Source organism: Ornithodoros turicata, chromosome 2 (assembly GCF_037126465.1).
Source record: "Ornithodoros turicata isolate Travis chromosome 2, ASM3712646v1, whole genome shotgun sequence".
Taxonomy (NCBI): Eukaryota; Metazoa; Arthropoda; class Arachnida; order Ixodida; family Argasidae; genus Ornithodoros; species Ornithodoros turicata.
The window spans coordinates 147,078,479-147,098,488 of NC_088202.1; the positions used below are offsets into that span (position 1 = coordinate 147,078,479).

General features: G+C 45.4%; 1 protein-coding gene across 6 annotated transcripts in view; it reads left to right on the plus strand.

The window, feature by feature from the left end:
- LOC135386341 (probable nuclear hormone receptor HR3) overlaps positions 1–20,010 on the plus strand; it is a 109,267-nt gene that overhangs the window by 80,276 nt on the left and 8,981 nt on the right. For 4 of the 6 annotated variants that reach the window (XM_064616196.1, XM_064616199.1, XM_064616198.1 and 1 more), the window contains 6 exons: positions 2,150–2,235; positions 3,354–3,495; positions 6,379–6,592; positions 8,992–9,215; positions 14,529–14,561; positions 18,213–18,334. In XM_064616196.1, the coding sequence (XP_064472266.1) occupies positions 2,150–2,235; positions 3,354–3,495; positions 6,379–6,592; positions 8,992–9,215; positions 14,529–14,561; positions 18,213–18,334 (821 nt within the window). The remainder of the gene's footprint in view (positions 1–2,149; positions 2,236–3,353; positions 3,496–6,378; positions 6,593–8,991; positions 9,216–14,528; positions 14,562–18,212; positions 18,335–20,010) is intronic. The other 2 variants (XM_064616197.1, XM_064616200.1) reach the window with 1 other exon arrangement.

The following is a 20,010-nucleotide window of genomic DNA, read 5'->3' on the forward strand; positions in this document are numbered from 1 at the left end:
TCACAACTAGCTGTTTGAACTATAGCTACCTTTATCAAAATGCAATTAGATGCAGTTACCAAGCTAAAAACTTACTTACCTTACAGCTACCTGTTAAGGAAACGAAATCAGAGTATACAAGCAACTCTGGAAAACCTTATTATTTTTATTTTAGATCTCGTGGCGTCCGTGTTGGTCGCACTCGAGCGGTATTTTTGTATTTCGAAGTTATCGTCAGTAAGCTAAGTGTCCACCGCTTTAGTCGAAACACATCCCCTCCGGGTCACTGTAAAAAAGTCGTTCAAAGAAGGACAAAGACGTTGTTTGTAAACTGATGGCACCACACTTACATTTTAAAGTTGCTTTCACCGAAAGTGATAACTACTTTATACGTTACTTCCCAGAGAAGTGACTTGCAGCACCAACTTCTATAAGCTACATGTAAGAGTTACTCCCCATCAAGACTGTCTGTGGCGCAAGCGAAGTTCTGACTGAATCACACACTCTAAGAAAAAAAGGAGTACTTTTACTCCTTTTGGGGAGTAATTGCATTGCCACAAAAAATAGTCCCTTTCGGGAGTAAATGCACGGGAGTAAATGAATGTCACAGAGCGAAGACCGCATTTCAGGCGCTGTTGTAAGAGTCCCAGGTACATAATTGGTGCGCATGCATGAAAATACTTTGAAGGAAACCGACAACCGTGATATATCGAGTGATATAAAATCTTGCGCCATACTAGGGCACAATTTGCGAAGAAAGATGCGCTAACTCTTTCTTACTCTGTGTGGCTGGAAAATTGCTACGTTGTCTGAGTCATACAGCCTTATGTCGTTCAAATTGACCAAGAGCACATATTTACGTAGGCTGTTGCATTCAGGAGACCATTCGCGAAGTTTAGTGACAATTTGCAGTCCCGGGGAGTAAATGTCGGGACTAAATGTTGGGTTAGGGGACTAAAATGGGGAGTAATTGCAGACTAGGGGAGTAGAAGCTGCAATTACTCCCCGTTTTACTCCTTTTTTTCTTAGAGTGCACGAATACCGCATGTTGGTGTAACGTGTTTAAAATAGTGTCGTGAAAGGCAGACACAATGTTAGTCTCACAACGGTTTAGACGTCCTTTCAAACGTATTTAAGTAATCCTACACGGAACTGAATCCGAAAAACCATTAGTCCGTATTTCCAGCTAAGCTTAACGAGGGTAATCCCATTCTAAGTGAGAGACAGAAATCTCTTCTCGAGATCGCTGCTCGCCTCCTCCGCAGAAAGAAGGAAACAGTAGTTTTACTTCCGCTTCCGGAGTTTCTTCGTAATTATAAGTCGGCTCTATAGGCGGAAGTTTGATAAAGCTGATACGGACGATATGCAAAGAGTGATGAATGAACTTCGTTTCTTTTAAATCGCCCCGCCTGCCGGAATCGATTGCAATTATAAGCGATACAAAATAATGGCGCGAATGAGCACGTGCGCACGTACAAATGTGGCACGGCGTCATATTTCAGCCGCACTGGATATGTGCATATTTGTGTCGAATAAATGTATACGAGGCAGCTATTCCAATCCAAATAAATCCATTGACGAAAATTCACCCCGCAAGTTCTGCTGGCAAGAGCACACATTCTATACAACACCTTTTGGTGTTGTATAGAATGGACACTAGGCGGGAGTGCTGGGAAAATCCCTGATCAAACTCAAGCTTTTCGCAGACGTATAGCCAATTAGACGAGCCGCCATCAGAGAGTCTTTGCGAAATTGAAACTTGCCTCTTCAAAACGTACTATGTAGTTACAAGTTTATTTCGCAAAGTTAGTTTATAATACGAAACGAAATAAATCGTTTTTTTTTTAGTACTGAGTGACTCCTTAATTGTGGAACAGCTTGTCCCCATCTGCATGTGAACTGATTTCAATGCGCTTTACTGGGTATTATGTAAAGATGCCATAAATCACTCAGTGCTTTCATGCGTCAAGCGTCCTGGAACAGCTACGTTTCCATTTTTTTCTTTCTACTTCTATCCTGCCATACGCAAAATTCCATTCAGCAGAGCGTGGTAGTGTTGAGATGGTACAAGAAGAATGTAGGCATGGTCACATCTGGCTTCTGTTTTACAGTGGCGTAAGCCGCATCTTTGTGGATGTCAAACTGACGGACGTTTTCTTGTTCTTTGCAGCACAAATCGAGATCATACCATGTAAGGTTTGCGGCGACAAATCATCCGGCGTCCACTACGGTGTCATCACTTGTGAAGGCTGCAAGGTAAGCTCTGTCTCTCTCTGCTGTAAAGGCCACTCATACGTGTCAAATGCACGTACGTATGATCAGGTATCTAGCCGTCAGCTCTAGACTTAGGGTACTCAAGTACCTGTAGCGTGCCCCTAGTCGTTGCCGGTAGTAGCTCGAAGGACATGCTGAAGACTGCGAGGTAGTAGGTTCGAATCCTACCACCTAATGGTTTATCAGACTTTGCGGACGGATGTAGGCTCAGTAGTCCTTCCTGATGTCCTCTCTCTGCCTGTATAGTCATTGCCATTGCCATTGTCATTGCCATAGCCATTGCCATGGTCATAGCCACAGCCAAGTCTTGTGCTAAATACTTTAGATTGGTTTGATTTAGTGCGGAAATAAGGATTAGACGATTGGTGCGATCCAGGCATATTCCCAGGATTTTCATCTCGGGGGTGGGGGTGGGGGCGGGGGTGATGCCCATATCTGCAGCTTCTGTGGCGTTTTTAGCCTTTCTGGCCAGTTCCTTTTCTTTTTTTTTTCTTTTTTTGTTGGGGGGTTGTAAGATGTTTGGGAGGACACTAGGCGGGAGTGCTGGGAAAATCCCTGATTGCGATCTTACAACCGATGAGCTGGTTACTCCGAGGAGTCACTAATATGAGTAGTAGTGAATAGCCATAGCTGTTAAAATGTGGAAGGAAGTGTTGTACATGACTATGCATCTGAGCCCTATTTTACACCTAGTTTCGGAATGAAGCAGGTGAAAAAGGCAGGATCGGGAGTGAAACAGATGCTCGGTTCGATTGCAACACAAAAACAATGTGAGACATCGCTGCAAATATTGGTAAACGTGTACAAAGAAGTGGAAGTGCCCACTGTTCTGCAACAGATGACTCATAGTCATAGTGCCAAACAAGCGCAAGGACACCGGTTGGACTGCGGTTAGTTCTGTCATGTGTCGTCTGAGACACATTCAGCTAACGAGGGTAAATGAGGTTTGCATCTGTTATAGACGTTATACAACCGACTGAACCGCGCTTCGCGATTGGCTGAGCGCGGTTTCCTTCTCTGCGAGTTGAGGGGCAAAGGATGAGCGCTGTTTTTATCTCACGATTATCTCGTGTATTTATTGGTTGTGCTTGTGTGTCCAGGGTTTCTTCAGACGGAGTCAGTCGAGCGTGGTAAACTACCAGTGTCCAAGGCAGAAGAACTGCGTCGTTGATAGAGTCAACCGGAATCGATGCCAGTACTGCAGGTTACAAAAATGCCTCGCACTAGGAATGTCAAGAGACGGTAAGTTACACATTATGCCCGCATAATATGGAATGTCATTGCGTAATATAGCGTTTGTTCGCATATGACGTCATTCGCAGGGGGAGCGCCACAGTGGCTAGCAACCATGGTGTATAGGTTCTGACGCTCAGCCTCACTGTATTCACCGCTATTTTTGGTATCTGAAAGTTCTTCAATTGTGTGAATATATTTGTACATTATCGCGGTAATTTTCATATATGATGGCGGCGAAACGAATACCAAACATCGCCGGTATCTTCATCGCTTCATCGTGGCGACGGTGTCGCCTTCCCGTGTGGCCTTTGCGAGTCTCCTGTGACGTCACGAGGCGTAATTTGTTGTGTCTCCATCGGTTCGGACGACATCTCGGGAGTTCGGGACGGGCGATGGCGCTCCTCGTTACTGCCGTTGTCGCTATACACTGTTTATTCACACGAGCGACATCCTCACGGAATATTCTAGTGGAAGAAAAAGCAAGACCACTGCTCACAGAGACGAAGTTCTGTCCCGTGTTATGTTGAGCATTCACACGGTGCGGAATAGCGGGGGTGGCGCACTGCGCGTTTAGCAGACGACACTTTGCAGACGACACCGTCAGCGTCTTTCCTGTCGTCTGCTACGGAATATCTTGTGGCTGTGCCGCAGGGTCTTTCCCACGGTTAGCAGTGTACGTGAACACTGAACGTTGAGCGCTGGTACTCAGAAAGCTATGACGTTTTTCGCGTCTTCCGCTTCTGCAGGGAATGTCGCTCGTGTGAATTCACGGTCAGTCCGTAGCAGAGTTTATTTTTCGGCACTATTCGGACACATCCAGCGCTATTGTTTTTATACTAGGTTGCCAACTGAAATATAGTGAAACGAAAGATTTTTCTCGTGCCTACTCAAACCAACTTTTATCTCGGTGATCTCGTGCCATTACATCCGCGAGTAACATAACAACACAACAGATGGCGTTGTATGAAACGCGCCGACCATATTCGGAACCACATGCAGCGACACGCGAAAAACAGTTGCTACAATGTGCGAGGAAGCCGTGCTCCAATGCAAATGAAGGAACGGCGCAGCCCCCAGCTGTTGTGAAAGGGCGCCTTCGGTGCATTAAGAGTGTGCCTGCAGAGAAAGTATCCTTCCGGGCGAACGTCTCGGCAGAAGCGCGCGGAATTTCTTATACAAATGATGTGATTGTCCCTTCTATGTTGTTCCAGCCTCAGAACATCAGTTCTCCATGTTCTTATACAAAGAGTGGGAAATTTTTGCCGCTATAGAACCGTGAAGTACGAGTTTGGTAGGGAGATTTCTGCTGCGAAAATTGCTGTACTTTTCACGGGAAGAGTTTTAGTCCTGTCGTCGCTATATAGTCTCTTTCTTCTAACGTGGTCGACAAGAGAGAGAGGGAATACGCGGCTCGCCTTTACGTTGACCACGACCTACTGATTATAACGACCATGTCATAATCAGCAACCCCTATATGTCCTCACCATCCGCTTGGGGCGCTACTCATCGGCACGCGAGATCTGCATCACGATTGGACGACGGAAATTTGAATTCTGAACGCGCAGAAGCGTACGTATGGCTACCGTAGCAGACGACAGCTTCACCCTTTCCTCTCCTCCTCTCCACCACCTTTCCCTTCCCGAGAAACATGCCGCCTATTCAGGCAGGCAGACCTCTCGGGTTCCTCCCAACGACACTCGTCCTCCTCCTCCTAGCAGACGACAGCAATAGCTACTATGAAAACGCGTAGAATGATGATGGTGATCAACCTCAGAATGAAACATCTTCCGTGGAATATCCACCGCTTGTACAGAAATACTAAGGTAAGCTTAAGTACAAAGTATTGTAGAAGTTGAGGAAGCAATAATTGGGACGATGAGTAGCGCCACCGCTAGCTTCCAAAAATGCGGCGCTGGGAAGGGGTGCCTATGACATGATGTCGTTATAATCTAGTAGGTCGTGACGTAGACACAAGGCAGAAGCTGACACTTCTGTGGCTGCTCGTGCGAGAGAGAGGCGGATTGAACAGAGGTGCTTCATGATTGGATATCAAGCTGCTCGCAACTCCACCTACCTTGCTCATGATCAGAGGTTGATTCACTGGAAATAGTTATGAGCTGGCATTCCAATGCACTGCTTCTTTACACGTTAAAGGGCCACAGAAAGCCATCCCAAAGATTTTCCATTTCTAACACAATATGAAATGATGTGACATGACTGATACAAAAGAAATTTCTCTGTACGCGAACCCGGACATCCGAGGCGCGCGTTCCCGCTCGACTCGCTCTGCGGGTTGAAGCGAGGAGGAGGAGGAGGACGACAAAAAAACGTCATCAGTGATGTCATTACGGTTCCAAGAGCACCCGCGCTCCAATCGGAATCGGCGCTTCCAGCCTTTTTTTTTTTTTTTCTTTTTCGTTTCTGTCACAGTTCTTTCTGTGCAGCAGACGCGTTTCTCTAAACCAATGAGCGGGCTGTACCGTAATGCGACCCGGGCGGCTGGTTGCGGACGTTGTCAGCATTGCGCACGGTCGCGATTTTTAAAATCGGATTCTACGATATTCTTGCATCTGTCGAATGAATCACTTCGCTTCGCATCGTGCATCTTAATAAGCAAGATAAGCGCTTTTTTTTAGAAAAAGGGTAATGACTGAAGTGCTTTCTGTGCTTCTTTAAACTATGAGAAAACAGACAAAGCGATAAAAAAGACTGTTAATCAGATTAATCCGAAGTTATATCTTAGACAGGATGGGTTAGGAACGAAGACAACTTCGTTATTTTTGGAGACTTCTCATCGCGTTCTTCTCGATCACTGACTTGATGCTAATATATGTTCTCTGCACCGCTGTGTTTCATGTTGATGGATAGATATACTTTTTGTCACTGCAGCTGTGAAGTTTGGGAGAATGAGCAAGAAACAGCGAGAAAAAGTAGAAGACGAAGTACGATTTCATCGGGCTCAGCTGGTCCGGCCCCAGGGGCAGACAACGGGTGTCACGCAGCCGGCGCAAACGACGGAAACATCACCCGACAGTTCTGTCTTTGACCAACAACAAACGCCCTCATCCTCAAACCAGATAACCGTTCCGTTCATCAACGGCAGGTAAGTATAGGTCTAGCACCCTAGAACACTGCATGGACCCATATCCAAAGCTTTGCCCGACCCGGCTGCCAAAAACACAAACCTGGCCGAAGCTCGACCGGCAATTGCATTGGCAGATTTGTAATGCCATCCGTCCAAACTGTTTCCACATGGCAGAGACTCGTAATACCCCCAAGCAGCACAACATCTTGGGCCAATATTGGACTGATATTGGCAATGTCTGCCCAATATAGGACAACGATTGGACCAATATTGGACTAATACTGGCAATGTCGGCCCAATATAGGACAAAGATTGGACCAATATTGGACTAATATTGGCAATGTCTGCCCAATGTAGGACAAAGATTGGACCCATATCGGGCCAATATTGGACTAATATTGGCAGTGTCGGCCCAATATAGGACAAAGATTAGACCAATATCGGGCCAATATTGGACTGATATTGGCAATGTCAGCCCGATGTAGGAGCAAGATTGGACCAAGACTGGGACAGTATTGCCGATATTGGTCCAATGTTGGCCCAGCATTGCCCATTTTGTGCTGTTTGGGACAGCGTAAATCACACATACCTGGAACGGGCAAGCTCAGCGCCTTTGAAGCAGTTTCTCCCTGTAGCTACGTGTTGTCATGGAGTCTAACGCGCCCCTCTACGGTGCACACCCCTGCGAGGGCATGATCCTCAACACGGCAAAGTCGAGACCGTCACATTTGTTGTAGCCTTTTAGCAGGAAAACGGAGGAAAGGCCCAGACACTTTCAAAACGAATGTTGATTTTAAAAAAATCTGAAAGAGTGGTTCACAAGAGCTCGACCCAACTCAGGCACATCACCGGGCCGCCGTACAGTTTCCCTCTTTTTATGCCAGCATGATCACTTTCCAGTTAAAAGGACCTTTATAATGAAACAATTATTGCTGCATTATGAAACCACTCCAGAAGCAAATGTTAAGGCGGTCTGAAAGGAAAACATGAGCAAGAAACGCATCCGAAGCATGCAAACGGATTGAATGAAATGAAAACTGCAATTGAAAGGCAATTGAAAACTTGTGATAATCGTGAGAACGATGTGTCCATGGCAGTGCTGCTATCCACCTTACCTATCCCTTCTATCCACCTTACACCACGCTTCTTGATTGTTCTTTCTGAATTTCCATCTTTCTTGGGCCATATATTTACGGAAAAAGGCTATTAAAATTAGAAACTGATCATAATTTGTGTTTGTGATTGTTAGCGTGCATTAGAGCTGTAATCAAGGATGATACAGCAGTTGTATCATCCTTGTATATGTAGGTCCTGCGTTCTGCTCTGTCAATATTGATTAGTTTGCTTCTTTTGAAATTGGTAAGCTTTGACAGTCAATCACCAGTCGTCATGCATTTTTGTTCTTATATTTCAAATTACGTTTTATTTGCTATGATGTGTTCAGTAAAAACGCGTTTGGAGCGCATGCTTCTGATTTATCTATTTATTTATTTTACCTCAAGGGCACTTAAGAGCATTACATGGGGGGGGGGGGCAAAAAAAAATGAAACACTTGCAATTGCAGTACAGTTACATACAGTGAATATTTTGCAATGAGGAAAGAACAAAGAAAAGAAAGAAAAGGAAAGAGGACATAATACAAAAAAAGAGTTAGTACACGTATACTGATATTTCTTATCATGATCACGGACATGTCAGTGCAGTTTTTGCTGGGAACTGGCATAGAATAATGCGACTGACTGTCATGACACTCTCTTCAGGGATCCTGCCGAATGCTCTTAACTTGTTTGTGACTAGGGTTGCCACCAGTCCGATATTATACCGGCACGGCCGGTTATGTGCTCGCTCTGCCAGTTGCCGGTAGGAAGGTGATACCGGCAGCCTTTTGCCGGTATTTGCGACTCGAGACCTTTCATATGGGCTTTTGCGGGGTTTTCCCTTCAGCATTCCACTACAGCTTGAATAAATCTGGAGCATAGCCCCAACTCCGCAGTCACCAGTTCTTTCCTTAGTTATTCAATATTATTATTATTATTACACACAGGAACATATGTTTCCTCGTATTATCTTGAGCTCTCGCTCTATCTCTCTGTTTTCTGTGTGTGCTCTTCCACCCCTCACCCACTTCCCTTTCCCGCGAGCCTTTCCCCTTTCCCTCTATTCCACCTCCTCTCCCTCAGCCGGTATTTTTTACTACGAAAGGTGGCAACCCTATTTGTGACATAGCTCGTGAAAGCTTGCAGCACATCTTCATAACGAACCCTGAGACTGGGGAGAGAACACACACAATACATGAGTCTCGAGTGCTCGAGTTCTCTTTTTCCGGTCTCAGGGTTCGTTGTGAAGATGAACCATCACCTTTTTTTCAACTTTCTGGCCGCTCTTTACGTTGCAACACACTTTGTCTTGCTGCGCAGCTACACCTACACGGACGACCTCGGGACGTACACGCCCAACGGGTACGCGTACACGACGACGACGGGTCCCACCATTGCCTTTGAAATGAGCACAGATTACGTGGACAGCACCACCTTCGAACAGCGGCAGCAGCGCCAGCTGGACACTGTCCCGGACACCAACGGCCTGCTGGCCACCACGACGACACCCGTACCTGCCACCACGTCCATCTCTTCCCACTTGGGTGCGTAGGCGCTTTTTCCTCCTAGGGCACGTCTCTCTCTTGCACCTGGTGGTGGTGGGAGCACGAGTCACAGCTACGCGAAATGGTACCCTAGACCACTAGATTAGACCAATATCGGGCCACTATTGGACTGATATTGGCAATGTTGGCCCAATATAGGACCAAGATTAAACCATTGGGACAGTATTGACGATATACTGTCGACAGTATTGACACATACTGACACATACTGTGACAACAGTATTGACGTAAGATTGGGACAGTATTGACGATATTGGTCCAATATTGGCCCAGCATTGCCCATTTTGTGCCGTTTGGGTCAGCGTAAATCACACATACCTGCACTTGTTGCACTAGAAGCCTGTTGTCGACGTACAGTTCAAGCAGGTTGCTTGCTTACCGAACGATATCAACTGGCTCCGTATCATCCGTTCTAGTAATGACGAAGAAATGGTTTCGATTACCCTAGCTGGTTCCTTGAACTAACTAGACCTTAAGGGGGAATCACTCCTTCAGAAATATGTGGGCGACTTTTGTTCGCACAAGACACGTTGAACGCTCTAAACTACCATCTTAAGATTGGTACTGGCGTGTTCTCTTAGCTTTTCTCTAGTCGATGACGTATTTTTTAGAGGACAAGGTTGAGCCGTTGATTTTTAATGAATTAAAGTTTGGCGCGCCTCGAACGTGTGCTGCCATCTCGATAGAGTGTCGCGCACTAAAATATTTGCGAATTCGGGCTCAATACAAATTGACGGATAGTCCTGGAATTCTACAATACGTGTCATTGATTGATTGATTGATTGATTTTATTTAAAGTGCCCACAAACAGCCGTGGCCTTTAGTGTGGTGCACGAAACACAATACATACTCTCTATACAACAGGGAACTACAGATGCATAATGCTGGCTAATTAAAGATTACGAGATAACTAAATTAAGAGAAAGATATACTATCGAAATGTCGCACGATCAGAACCATAGTCATTATACACTTTCAATAACCGAGACAAAGGAGAAGCAACGTTTGAATGACTAATGTAGAACAAATTTCGTGCCCTTGTCCTTGTTGTACACAGAAAATTAACGGATGATAACAACATGGGACAGTCGATTTCACCGTTAATTACTTTTTCCAAAAATCGCAAATCAATACATCGTCTTCGACACGACAATAACGGAAGTCCTATATAATCAAGAATGCGCTCATAGTCATAGTATAACCTCCTACCAATATATCTGTCATAAACAGTAGTGACCAGCTTACGTTGTACACATTCAATTTGGTCTGACTGCGTTTTAGTCAAACGGTTCCAAACAATACTGCAATGTTCGAGTCTGCTCCTGACATGGCTCATATACAGCACTAACAAGCACCGAGGGTCAGTGAAGCCACGAGTAAATCGCGTTATAACACCCAGAGACCTGACAGCATTGTTCACAATGCTCATTGACGAGGGTAAAGCAAGGAGAACACGCCAGTACTTCTGTTTTGACGATATTTTACGCCGTTTCTGAGCACTGTGCGAACAAACTTTCTCTATTGTCTTGCGTAGAAGTGATTCCCCCTTAAAGTGCTACTACAGTTGAAAAAACAATATCTTATTTCGTGTAATAAGTCAACTTCTCTCGAAGACTCGGTACACAAAATATAAATGCTCTCAGTGAACCTTACAGTGCTTCCTCAAATTGTTGAAGGGGCCTCTAAAAATTCATAGTTTCTTCTTCACTTTGAGCTCTGGCGTTTGACCCCTCGCAAGAGCGCACACACCTTCCCAGTCTCTGCTGCCTGCCCCTCATTGTAAGCAACTGTGGCGACCTTTGAGGAGCAGTGTGGCCAGATGTGTGGCACATAGATTGCACTAGATTGCACGCACTGTCACATATAGTACTTCTCAAAACTAGAAATTAATTTTTTGATGCTTCCACATCACATATAGAGAAACAATATTTTTGGCAGAATACAACGTGAGACGCATGGACTGCAATGACATAAATTTAGTAGGAATGCGAGGACGCAAGATTTATATCCGTAGTTGCACTTTAATTTGACTAAGACCTGGTTTCACCAACCCGCGATTAACATTTGATCAGTGGTCCCTCAACCTGAATTTAACTCTGCTTCACCGACCGACGTGTGCTTCCGACCTAAAAGTCGTTGGGCCGTCCTTGCAGAAAAAGGTTGGGCCAAGCTTGGGGATTGACGTTGGCCTTGCTCGGCCCGACTTAGTACTGCCAACGTTGGGCCAATGTAGCAGACCGACCTATAAGACATGAAGCCCACAACACGTTGCAGAGTGTTCTCGGCCCGATGTCGTTCGCTAACCACCGCTGTGGGCGACATCAGACCAACGTTGGTCCAAGGTGCAGTGGCCGACTAAGTTGCTTGCCGACCAAAAACCGACCACTGGCCGATCGTTGGTAGTCTGCAATTTCCACTTGGGTTGTTTGCACTGAAAGATTCATGTCCCTAAGTAATGTTTTTAAGCAAAGAACTAACTGAGTGTTAATTTCAAGTTTTAGTGAACCCTGATCTTGGTTCAAAGTTAACCAGCGTTGGTGAAACCGGGCCTAAGTAAGCCTAAGTTTTACCGGATCCGTGGAGCTGTCTCCAGTACGCTAGTATTTCTAATTTCCTATCAGGACCCAATTTTGAGACTATGTGCACTACGTGTGACTCCTGTTGAGAATGAATGGTGTCAAGCAGACCATTTTGCGTAAACTGTGACTTGCCTTCCATTCTGGTGGTGGCTTTGCAATCGTACGTAACCTAGCGCATTTTGTAGCAAGAATTGGTGGTGGGTCCAGTATTTTTTGCAGCCCAACCACACACGTGGTTAATAACACTGTTTGAGGCGTACTGGACATACAGAGACAGGAGGTGCTGATGTCATCACCAGGGAACCAGACACAGACATCACGTTTTTAAGGACAAGATAAAGGAAAAAGCAGCTGATGAAAGGGCTAGAGCAGTGGGGTCTTGACTTGCTAACGCCTGCAGCAATGCCCTCCTCGTTAATTGCAAAGTCTGTGGTAACAGGCATCGAACTGCCTCCCAGATGGGATAACTACATGGAACAATGTTGATTAGCACGAGGAAAAAAAATCTAATGTGAAGTCAATTGAACAAATTTAAAGAAATTCCTTCACCATTAGGTCCAAACTTTGGGCGTTCAGGAACAAGCTGAGCCTGGTATGACTAACACCAGCCGTTTCACTGAATGAACGGCACTGTCTGCTGCCATTTTCCCATCTTTAGTACCGTTCAAGTGTGTTTAAAGAAGCCATTAAAAAAATTTTCAATTTTGAATACCTTAACTCGTTTGCGTCCATCATTGGAGGCCTAATATTGCATAAATATGAGCCACTATTCTTCTGCTCAATTTGTAAGAATTTTTGCAATAATCTTAGCTGCAGCACGTAATATTTTTTTTTTTTTCAACTTTGGAGGGTACTCAAATAAAGAATCAGGGATGTGGCTGTTACATGCATTTGCATGGTAACTCCTGCTTTACGTTGCTGGAGAACGTGCTATGGTTGTATGCCCATTTCTGCACATTCAAAATTCAAATTTCTATTATCCAATCATGACGGGGTTCTCATGGGCCAATGCGTAGCGCCCCCGGCGTAAGCCCAGCATATAGTGCAGACGGGCTCGTGCATAGGAGTAGCTGGTTCTAACACCGTCGCTATAATTTGGTGCAGTGGTCTTCAGCCGTGCACGCGTCGAGGGCCCCCTTCTGGGCGGAGGGGGAGTAAGGGGGGACCTGTTGAAGGTTCACATGCAGAAGAGAGCAACAGGTACCCTAGTAACACATATTGTTGCCACAACGTTGCTGCAACGTTGCGAATGTTGTAAATAGTGGAGCAATGTTTTACAATATTCAACAGTATTGTGGCAACGCTGCTAGATGTTGGTCAACATTTTTCGTCACATGTCGTCACAACGTCACACTAAAACGTTTACCGAATATTGCTGCCAGGAACATTGCAGCAATGTTGGAACAACGTTAAAAACATGTTGTCCTTATGTGGCGGTATCGTTGCAGCAACGTCGCAAAGCTAATTTAAACATTGTGGCAATGTCGGAGAAATGTTCGCACGTAACGTTACTAGGATATGTGGCTTCAAAAGGGCATTAGCTACGTTTTGACAACGTTTGGGGGCAACATTGCAACAATGTTCCGGCAACATTTTGTGTTACAAGGGTACTAGCACAAACTGCATAAGCTGCTGCTTCATAACTGAGATAATTGAGTATTTTCGTGGCACAAGTAGCAATGAAGGTACGATTAGCCTATATGACTGCGTTGTTTTTGTTACCGGTGCTCCGAAGCGTGGAGCAATATGATATTCGTACAAAGTGTCGTACCTGCATCCGTATTCGGCAGATGCTCGCGCAGGTGTGGCAAGCTCACCGACGAGTGGGGACCTCGCGGACCCCAGGAAGTGCCGTCGCGAACCCCCTGGGATCCGCGGACCCCTGTTTGAGAATCACCGATCTTAAGGGTGCGGCCCTCAAGTGCGCCACATTTCCGTCACTTCATAAGAAAAGAAGATAAAGTGCAGCTCGCCTGAAATTTTGCACAGTGAGAGCCAGTTCCTGAAGTTTCTTTAGCATTTCTTGCGGACGTCGTCTGTTCACGCACGCAGGAGATAAAAATTGTTCGAACTTTTGACCCAATGCATTTTCTATGGCCTATTCCCGGTTATTTTAGGGACACTTCATTGGGGAAGTGTCCCCAAAGTAACTGGGAATAGGCCATAGAAAATGCATTGGGTCAAAAGTTTCAAAAAGGGGTTTCAAAAAGTTTCAAAAGAAGTTTCAAAAAGTTTCAAAAAAGGGTCAAAAGTGCATTTTCTATGGCCTATTCCCAGTTACTTTGGGGACACTTCCCCAATGAAGTGTCCCTAAAATAACCGGGAATAGGCCATAGAAAATGCATTGGGTCAAAAGTTCGAACAACTGTTATCTCCTGCGTGCGTGAACAGACGACGTCCGCAAGAAATGCTAGAAAAACCTCAGGAAAACGGCTCGGAAAGTGACGGAAAAGTGACGGAAACGTGGCGCACTTGAGTGCTGCACCCTGCAGTAGGTCGTGGTTCTAACACAGGGAACCCGACCTGCGCCACGCCCTGTCTTCATTACATCTTGCATGACTCTCCTCCTCTCTCACGACATCTCCTCTCTCTCTGACGGGAATTTCACACGGTGGTGGCCATCACTTACGGAAAAAGTGTCGCCGATACTTGATGGTTGTTAACCGTGTTTGTTCTCTTTTTTTGATTCTCTCTCTGTCCCACAACCCAACAGAGGAAACTGATTTGAAATCTGCTTCGCAAGAAGGTTAGTTCTTTGAAATAATTTTACGGATTTACGGACAGGTAGTGGGTTTTGCCGCTCTTTTTTTTTTTCTGTTTGTTACTAGAGCTTCTCAAATTTTTGTTTGAGGCTTCTGCATTTTGGTTTCTGCCACATAACAGCAATGAGTGGCCAGATAGCTTTTTTTTCCTTTTTATGCCACACAGAGCCTGGTAGAGACCTTATTATTTCTAAGCAGGTTTCGTTGCAAGCAAACTGTTGTGTAGTCATTTAAAAATCGTCGAGGTGAATGTACTAGTCACTACACTATCTCACGGAGAATGTTGGAGGTACCAGATCTGGCTGCAGATAATTTTATATAATTTTCGTATCTAGAGCTGATAGGCAAAGTATAAAATTGTGTGACTTTCGACAAACACTGGTTAATTTAGTACGACAACAGGTGTGGCGGGAAAAATGGCTGGAATTGCAGTGGCTGCAGAAAAAAAAATGAAACAGAAAGTTACTACTTAACTTTGACACTTCTCAGTAATTTAAAGGAGACAACACAGATAAAGATAATGTCGTTCTTAAGGCGTCAGGTGTACGACATAGAAGTGGCATGACGGCGATTTTGCCCTGCAGGTGACTCTTAGCTATTCGTCAACATCAGGTTCGCAGACTTGGTCACAGCAAGCCATTTGCCTTAAAGAAGCATGGAAGGGCTCGAACAACAAAATATTGAAAAAAAATGTCCCACAAAAAATATGAGCACAGAGTGTGCAATCCTAGTATGCAAGCAAGCTCTCAATTAAGTGGGCCGGAAAAAATAAAAATCTTTCCCTCGCCTGGCCGGTCCTCGCCTCCATCTCATCCGTCTGCTAATGTGTGCACGTCCCCTTTTTCTTTCTTTTTGCGACTTCATCTGGCAACAACAACGTCCTACGTCTGACATATAGAGCCGTGGTCCGGTCGCCTTGCCCTTGCGCCATAGCAAGTTAAGTATATTCTCGGCAGCCAATTGAAGTGCTCGGATGAGCAGAATGTTACAACACTATTAAACAGTAAAACAACATACGTTTTACATGACCTCCATGCTTCTTTAAGCCCCACGGTCAGAAGTGTGTACAGCACAGCTAGAGAAAAGGTCTGCAAACGTCTGCTTTTGGCAATCAACTCGTCATATCTTTTGCTGCTTAAAGCGAGAGTTCGAGTCTAACTCGGAGCTCTTGCACAGTTTCTTCTGATGCTCAGATCCACTGTGCGAAATGTTTCAGTTAAATTTGCAGCAGTTATATTTTCAATTGAATTTCGTAGTGAGCACACTTGCTGACATGTCATTATCAGTGACTTTTTACTTTTTCCACTAAGCAATCAAACCATGAGTGTCTTGTCTCAAAAACAATGTCGACACTTTTTGTAGCCACTCGCACGAGTATTCGGGGAAACGTAGCAGACGCTGCTTACAGTGCAGCTAATGAAAAGCATCGGTGCTGTTATTAACCTGATTCCTTCATTCAATAACCGTGGGCTGTTGGGGCAATATGGCTTGCGCTATAAGTGATACAGTGAATGGGATGGTATGCGTTCTGCTTGGTTTAGCTTCTACGAGGGTTTCACTTCAGGACTTTGCAGACGCTGCAGCCCTGTCATTTTTCTCACCGTCACATATTGAATTACAAGTTCCGTGTTTGCTAGTCTCACGCACACTACTTTTTCTTCCCCCCTCCTCACCGCATTTCCACATTCATTTGCCAACGGCCACTCCATACACAGCCTTACGAGGTAAAGTCTTACCGGACACTTTACAAACTCCTTCGCGGTCGCTGTCTTGTGCTGTCGCATCACATGGCCTACTAAGTGAATAGGAATTACACTGTTTGCTGTTCACCCTCCCCCACAGTAGTGCTTTGCTTGTCTTTGTGTTTTATTTTCCCATACACCCAACATTTTCTGCATGTGTTTGCTGACTGTGAAATGTGTGCCGTGGTGAGTATGTCTGCTTGCACCAAGGCGTGAACCTGCATGCCGAATAATTTGTGCCAGTGTTGTGAAGAGGCAACACCATCTAGACTGTATAAGGCCTGATTGCTAATTAACCTTTACACACATAGGCACCCAAGCAGCACAACATCTTGGCCCAATATTGGACCAATATCGGCAATACTAGCCCAATATTGGACCAATACCAGCAATACTGGCCCGATATTGGTCCAATCTTGGTCCTATATTGGGCCGACATTGCCAATATTGATCCAATATTGGCCCAAGACGTCGTGCTGCTTGGGCAGGAACTTGTTTTTTGTGGGTGGGGGGTTGCGACGTAGAAGAAGAAAATTAATTTGGCTGACTAATGTTAACGTGCATGTTGCACATTGACATAGTGATCACTACGTGGTTTGGTCTTCGGCACATCCCCCAGTGTGCTTCAGTGAATTCCCCCAAGCTGACCACGAAGAAATGGTCGACTACACTGGGGAGTGGGGGTTGAAGCTCCCCGAGCCCTGCGCTGATGCTTGCTCGATCAGGCCTTCTTTAGTCTAAGAGGTGTTGGCCGTCATTCTTCTCACAGTGCTCTGTAAATGTGCCCAGTGTTGCCCGACGTGTGTTTGAATTCAGCAAATGGAGTCTCAGTGTTTATGCATCAGTGCGGCACGTGAACGTGGCCAGAGCAGCAAGTGCATTTACTGAGAGTTTGAACTGATGTGTCATAAGCTGGCAATGCAGAATGTTGTCTAACTGAGAGGGTTATATTGGTTCATTTCAATACCATTGGGTGTGTTAAGAGAGCAGTAGAATGTACATACACGTGCATACGTGTACATGCATACATGTACATACATCTACAGGTAGAATGTACACAACTGTAAAAATTACAGCCAACATCTAGCAATGCAAGACGCCATTGACCAGCTCATGCACGGAAGCTTCCCTCTCTCACTTACAGGGGCGCCACTCGAGGAAGAGAGTGGTCTACGTAACTGTGGTGCGAATATGACTCGAGCAAGGCAATAGTGTTGCTGCAGAGGGTGTTGTCTAAGTTCTGTGAGCACTGCTATTCCTGTGTGCTCTTTTAAATTCTTTTGCTCCACGATAAACTACGATGTATTGCGCAGGAAGGGAGTTGCCTCAGGACAGAAGCCGCTTCAGAAGAAGCTTCTGTCCTGAGGCAACTCCCTTCCTACATCTCTACCGGTTCGCTGGGTTTCTACCCATCTACGATGTATTGTGCAGTTACTCGTGGTGTCAGGTTGCCTAGTCAAATACATTGGACTTCTAAGGAATAAAAATGTATTTTGCCAGCTCTTTTAAATGATCTCGAAGGCCGCTTATTTTCAAGTACGTCGCCTCGCGTAAAATAATATGTCAGATAGGCCACTTTGCCGACGAAATGTTTCCATGTAGTGCAAAAAATTACAGATATTCGTTGATAGGCTGCAAATATTTCTGTATCACATTAGCCACCCCGTTGTCTGCTCATTGTTCTTTGTACATACAACGATACATTGTCGGTACGTCGGTACATTGTAACGATTTTGTCGTCTGCAGTAGGGAAGCCAAACTTATTACTCGTATTTAGACGTTACCCAGTTTGTGGCTCATTCCACATATGTTCTGAGGGGCTTTTTTAAACGTGAATGGTGTAGGAGTAGCGCTGTCCATGCTAAATGTCCTTCCATGTGACTGGAATTGCAGACCTCTTAGCCAAGACAGTGTCGGATGCACACAACCGGACGTGTCTCTACAGCACCGATCAAATTCAGGACCTCATGCGGAAACCACTTGACATCTCGCATGTCATGATGTACAAAAACATGGTGAGTGCCTCGTATGTGCTCATGTCGGGGTCATCGCAAATCACACGATGCCCTCGGATTTATCTGATTATTCTAGTTATTCACGAAGTTCTTCCAATGTTCAGTTCACTAAGGACCTTATGCACCAGCAGAGTTGCATTTGATTTTTCTTAAGCATTGACGGGGAACATTGGGCCCAAAGTTGCTGGACCCTAAGTATCAGTTCATGTTCTCACACGTTCTGAACAGACAAAGAAAATTGAAACTCCGGTGAAGGTCCATGTACCGCCGTATCGGACGGTCGCATCAGTTCCAATCTCTTTCGATACCACAGTGTAATCTTATTTGCCGTGGACTACCGACCATGGCATTGAAAATGCCTCGCAAAATAGTGGCGTAGTTTGACCGTTATTCGACGGAATACGTGAGAAGAGCAGACGCTGGATGATGAGAGTATGCCGGAATACCCTATCTGGAAAAATGACAAACGTCACTCCCAAAGAACCAATGAGGTCGCTCCACGGGCAGTAGGGCAGAGAGGGAAACTGTGAAGCTACGACGGAATACGTGAGAAGAGCAGACGCTGGATGATGAGAGTATGCCGGAATACCCTATCTGTAAAAATGACAAACGTCACTCCCAAAGAACCAATGAGGTCGCTCCATGGGCAGTAGGGCAGAGAGGGAAACCGTGGAGCTGCACCAACACCAGCTAGATAGGGAAAGCCTGCTTACTCGTCGACGTGACACGTAACAACTAAGAGTCAGCCAATCAGGATCGTGTTTCCAACGGCGGCGGCCAATCACGAACGAGCTTTCAGCGGTCGTGGCCACGGATACGAACTGCCGTCGTCTGCGAGTGGTGATGGGACGTCCCCGCGTGTTAAAACGGGAAAACTCGGAAGTACAGCTCGACACGGTCCCGATGTTTCTCGAAAACTGATTTTCTGGAAAGCGTGTAACACTTTCTGTCTACGTATTCGGGTCTGCAAGTTCCAAGTAAGCTGCAATCATTTGCGGCGAGTTGCAGTAGCAGACGAATTCTGACTCTATATATGTCCACGTAGCGAAGGAGAGAAAGGAGGCAATAAGCAGGCCTTCTGTATCCAGGTGGCGCTGCCCCCTCACTCCTCTACGTAGAGAATGGCGTCACGCCGACGGAGCACCTCCAGCTGCGGAATGCCGCGCGCACTATGATCTTTAAAATTTGTTCATTTATATCTAAGCACTTTTGAAACGAAAAAATTAGCCAAGTAGATTGTCGGCCGATGTCAAACGTAGCCAACAAAAATACGTAGACCGAAACCAATTAATAACTGCAACAAATGTCCCGCTTCGGTGGCAGATTTTTTTTCGAAAAGGTGTCCACTGAACGTTCCAAAACGGGTAGTTCCCATTTTAATGTCGACGGGCCCTAACATTAGAAGTTAAATTTTTTCACGCAACTCATTTGAATTTTTATTTAAATAATGAGCGCCTCCCACTCATTCACACGGTGCGCAGCTTGTAGGTGGCATCGGACAGCTACTTGTAAAAAAAGAAAGTTCTTCGATTGGTGCACCCATTCGCGAATTATTTAGCCCGGGGATTTAACTGAAACACCCTGTATAATAAAATAAGAGGAGAAGCCAATGTGAGCTCTATATGGTAACGATTTTAGTAGAGCGCTACATATCTCATCGTTTGACATTGTACGAC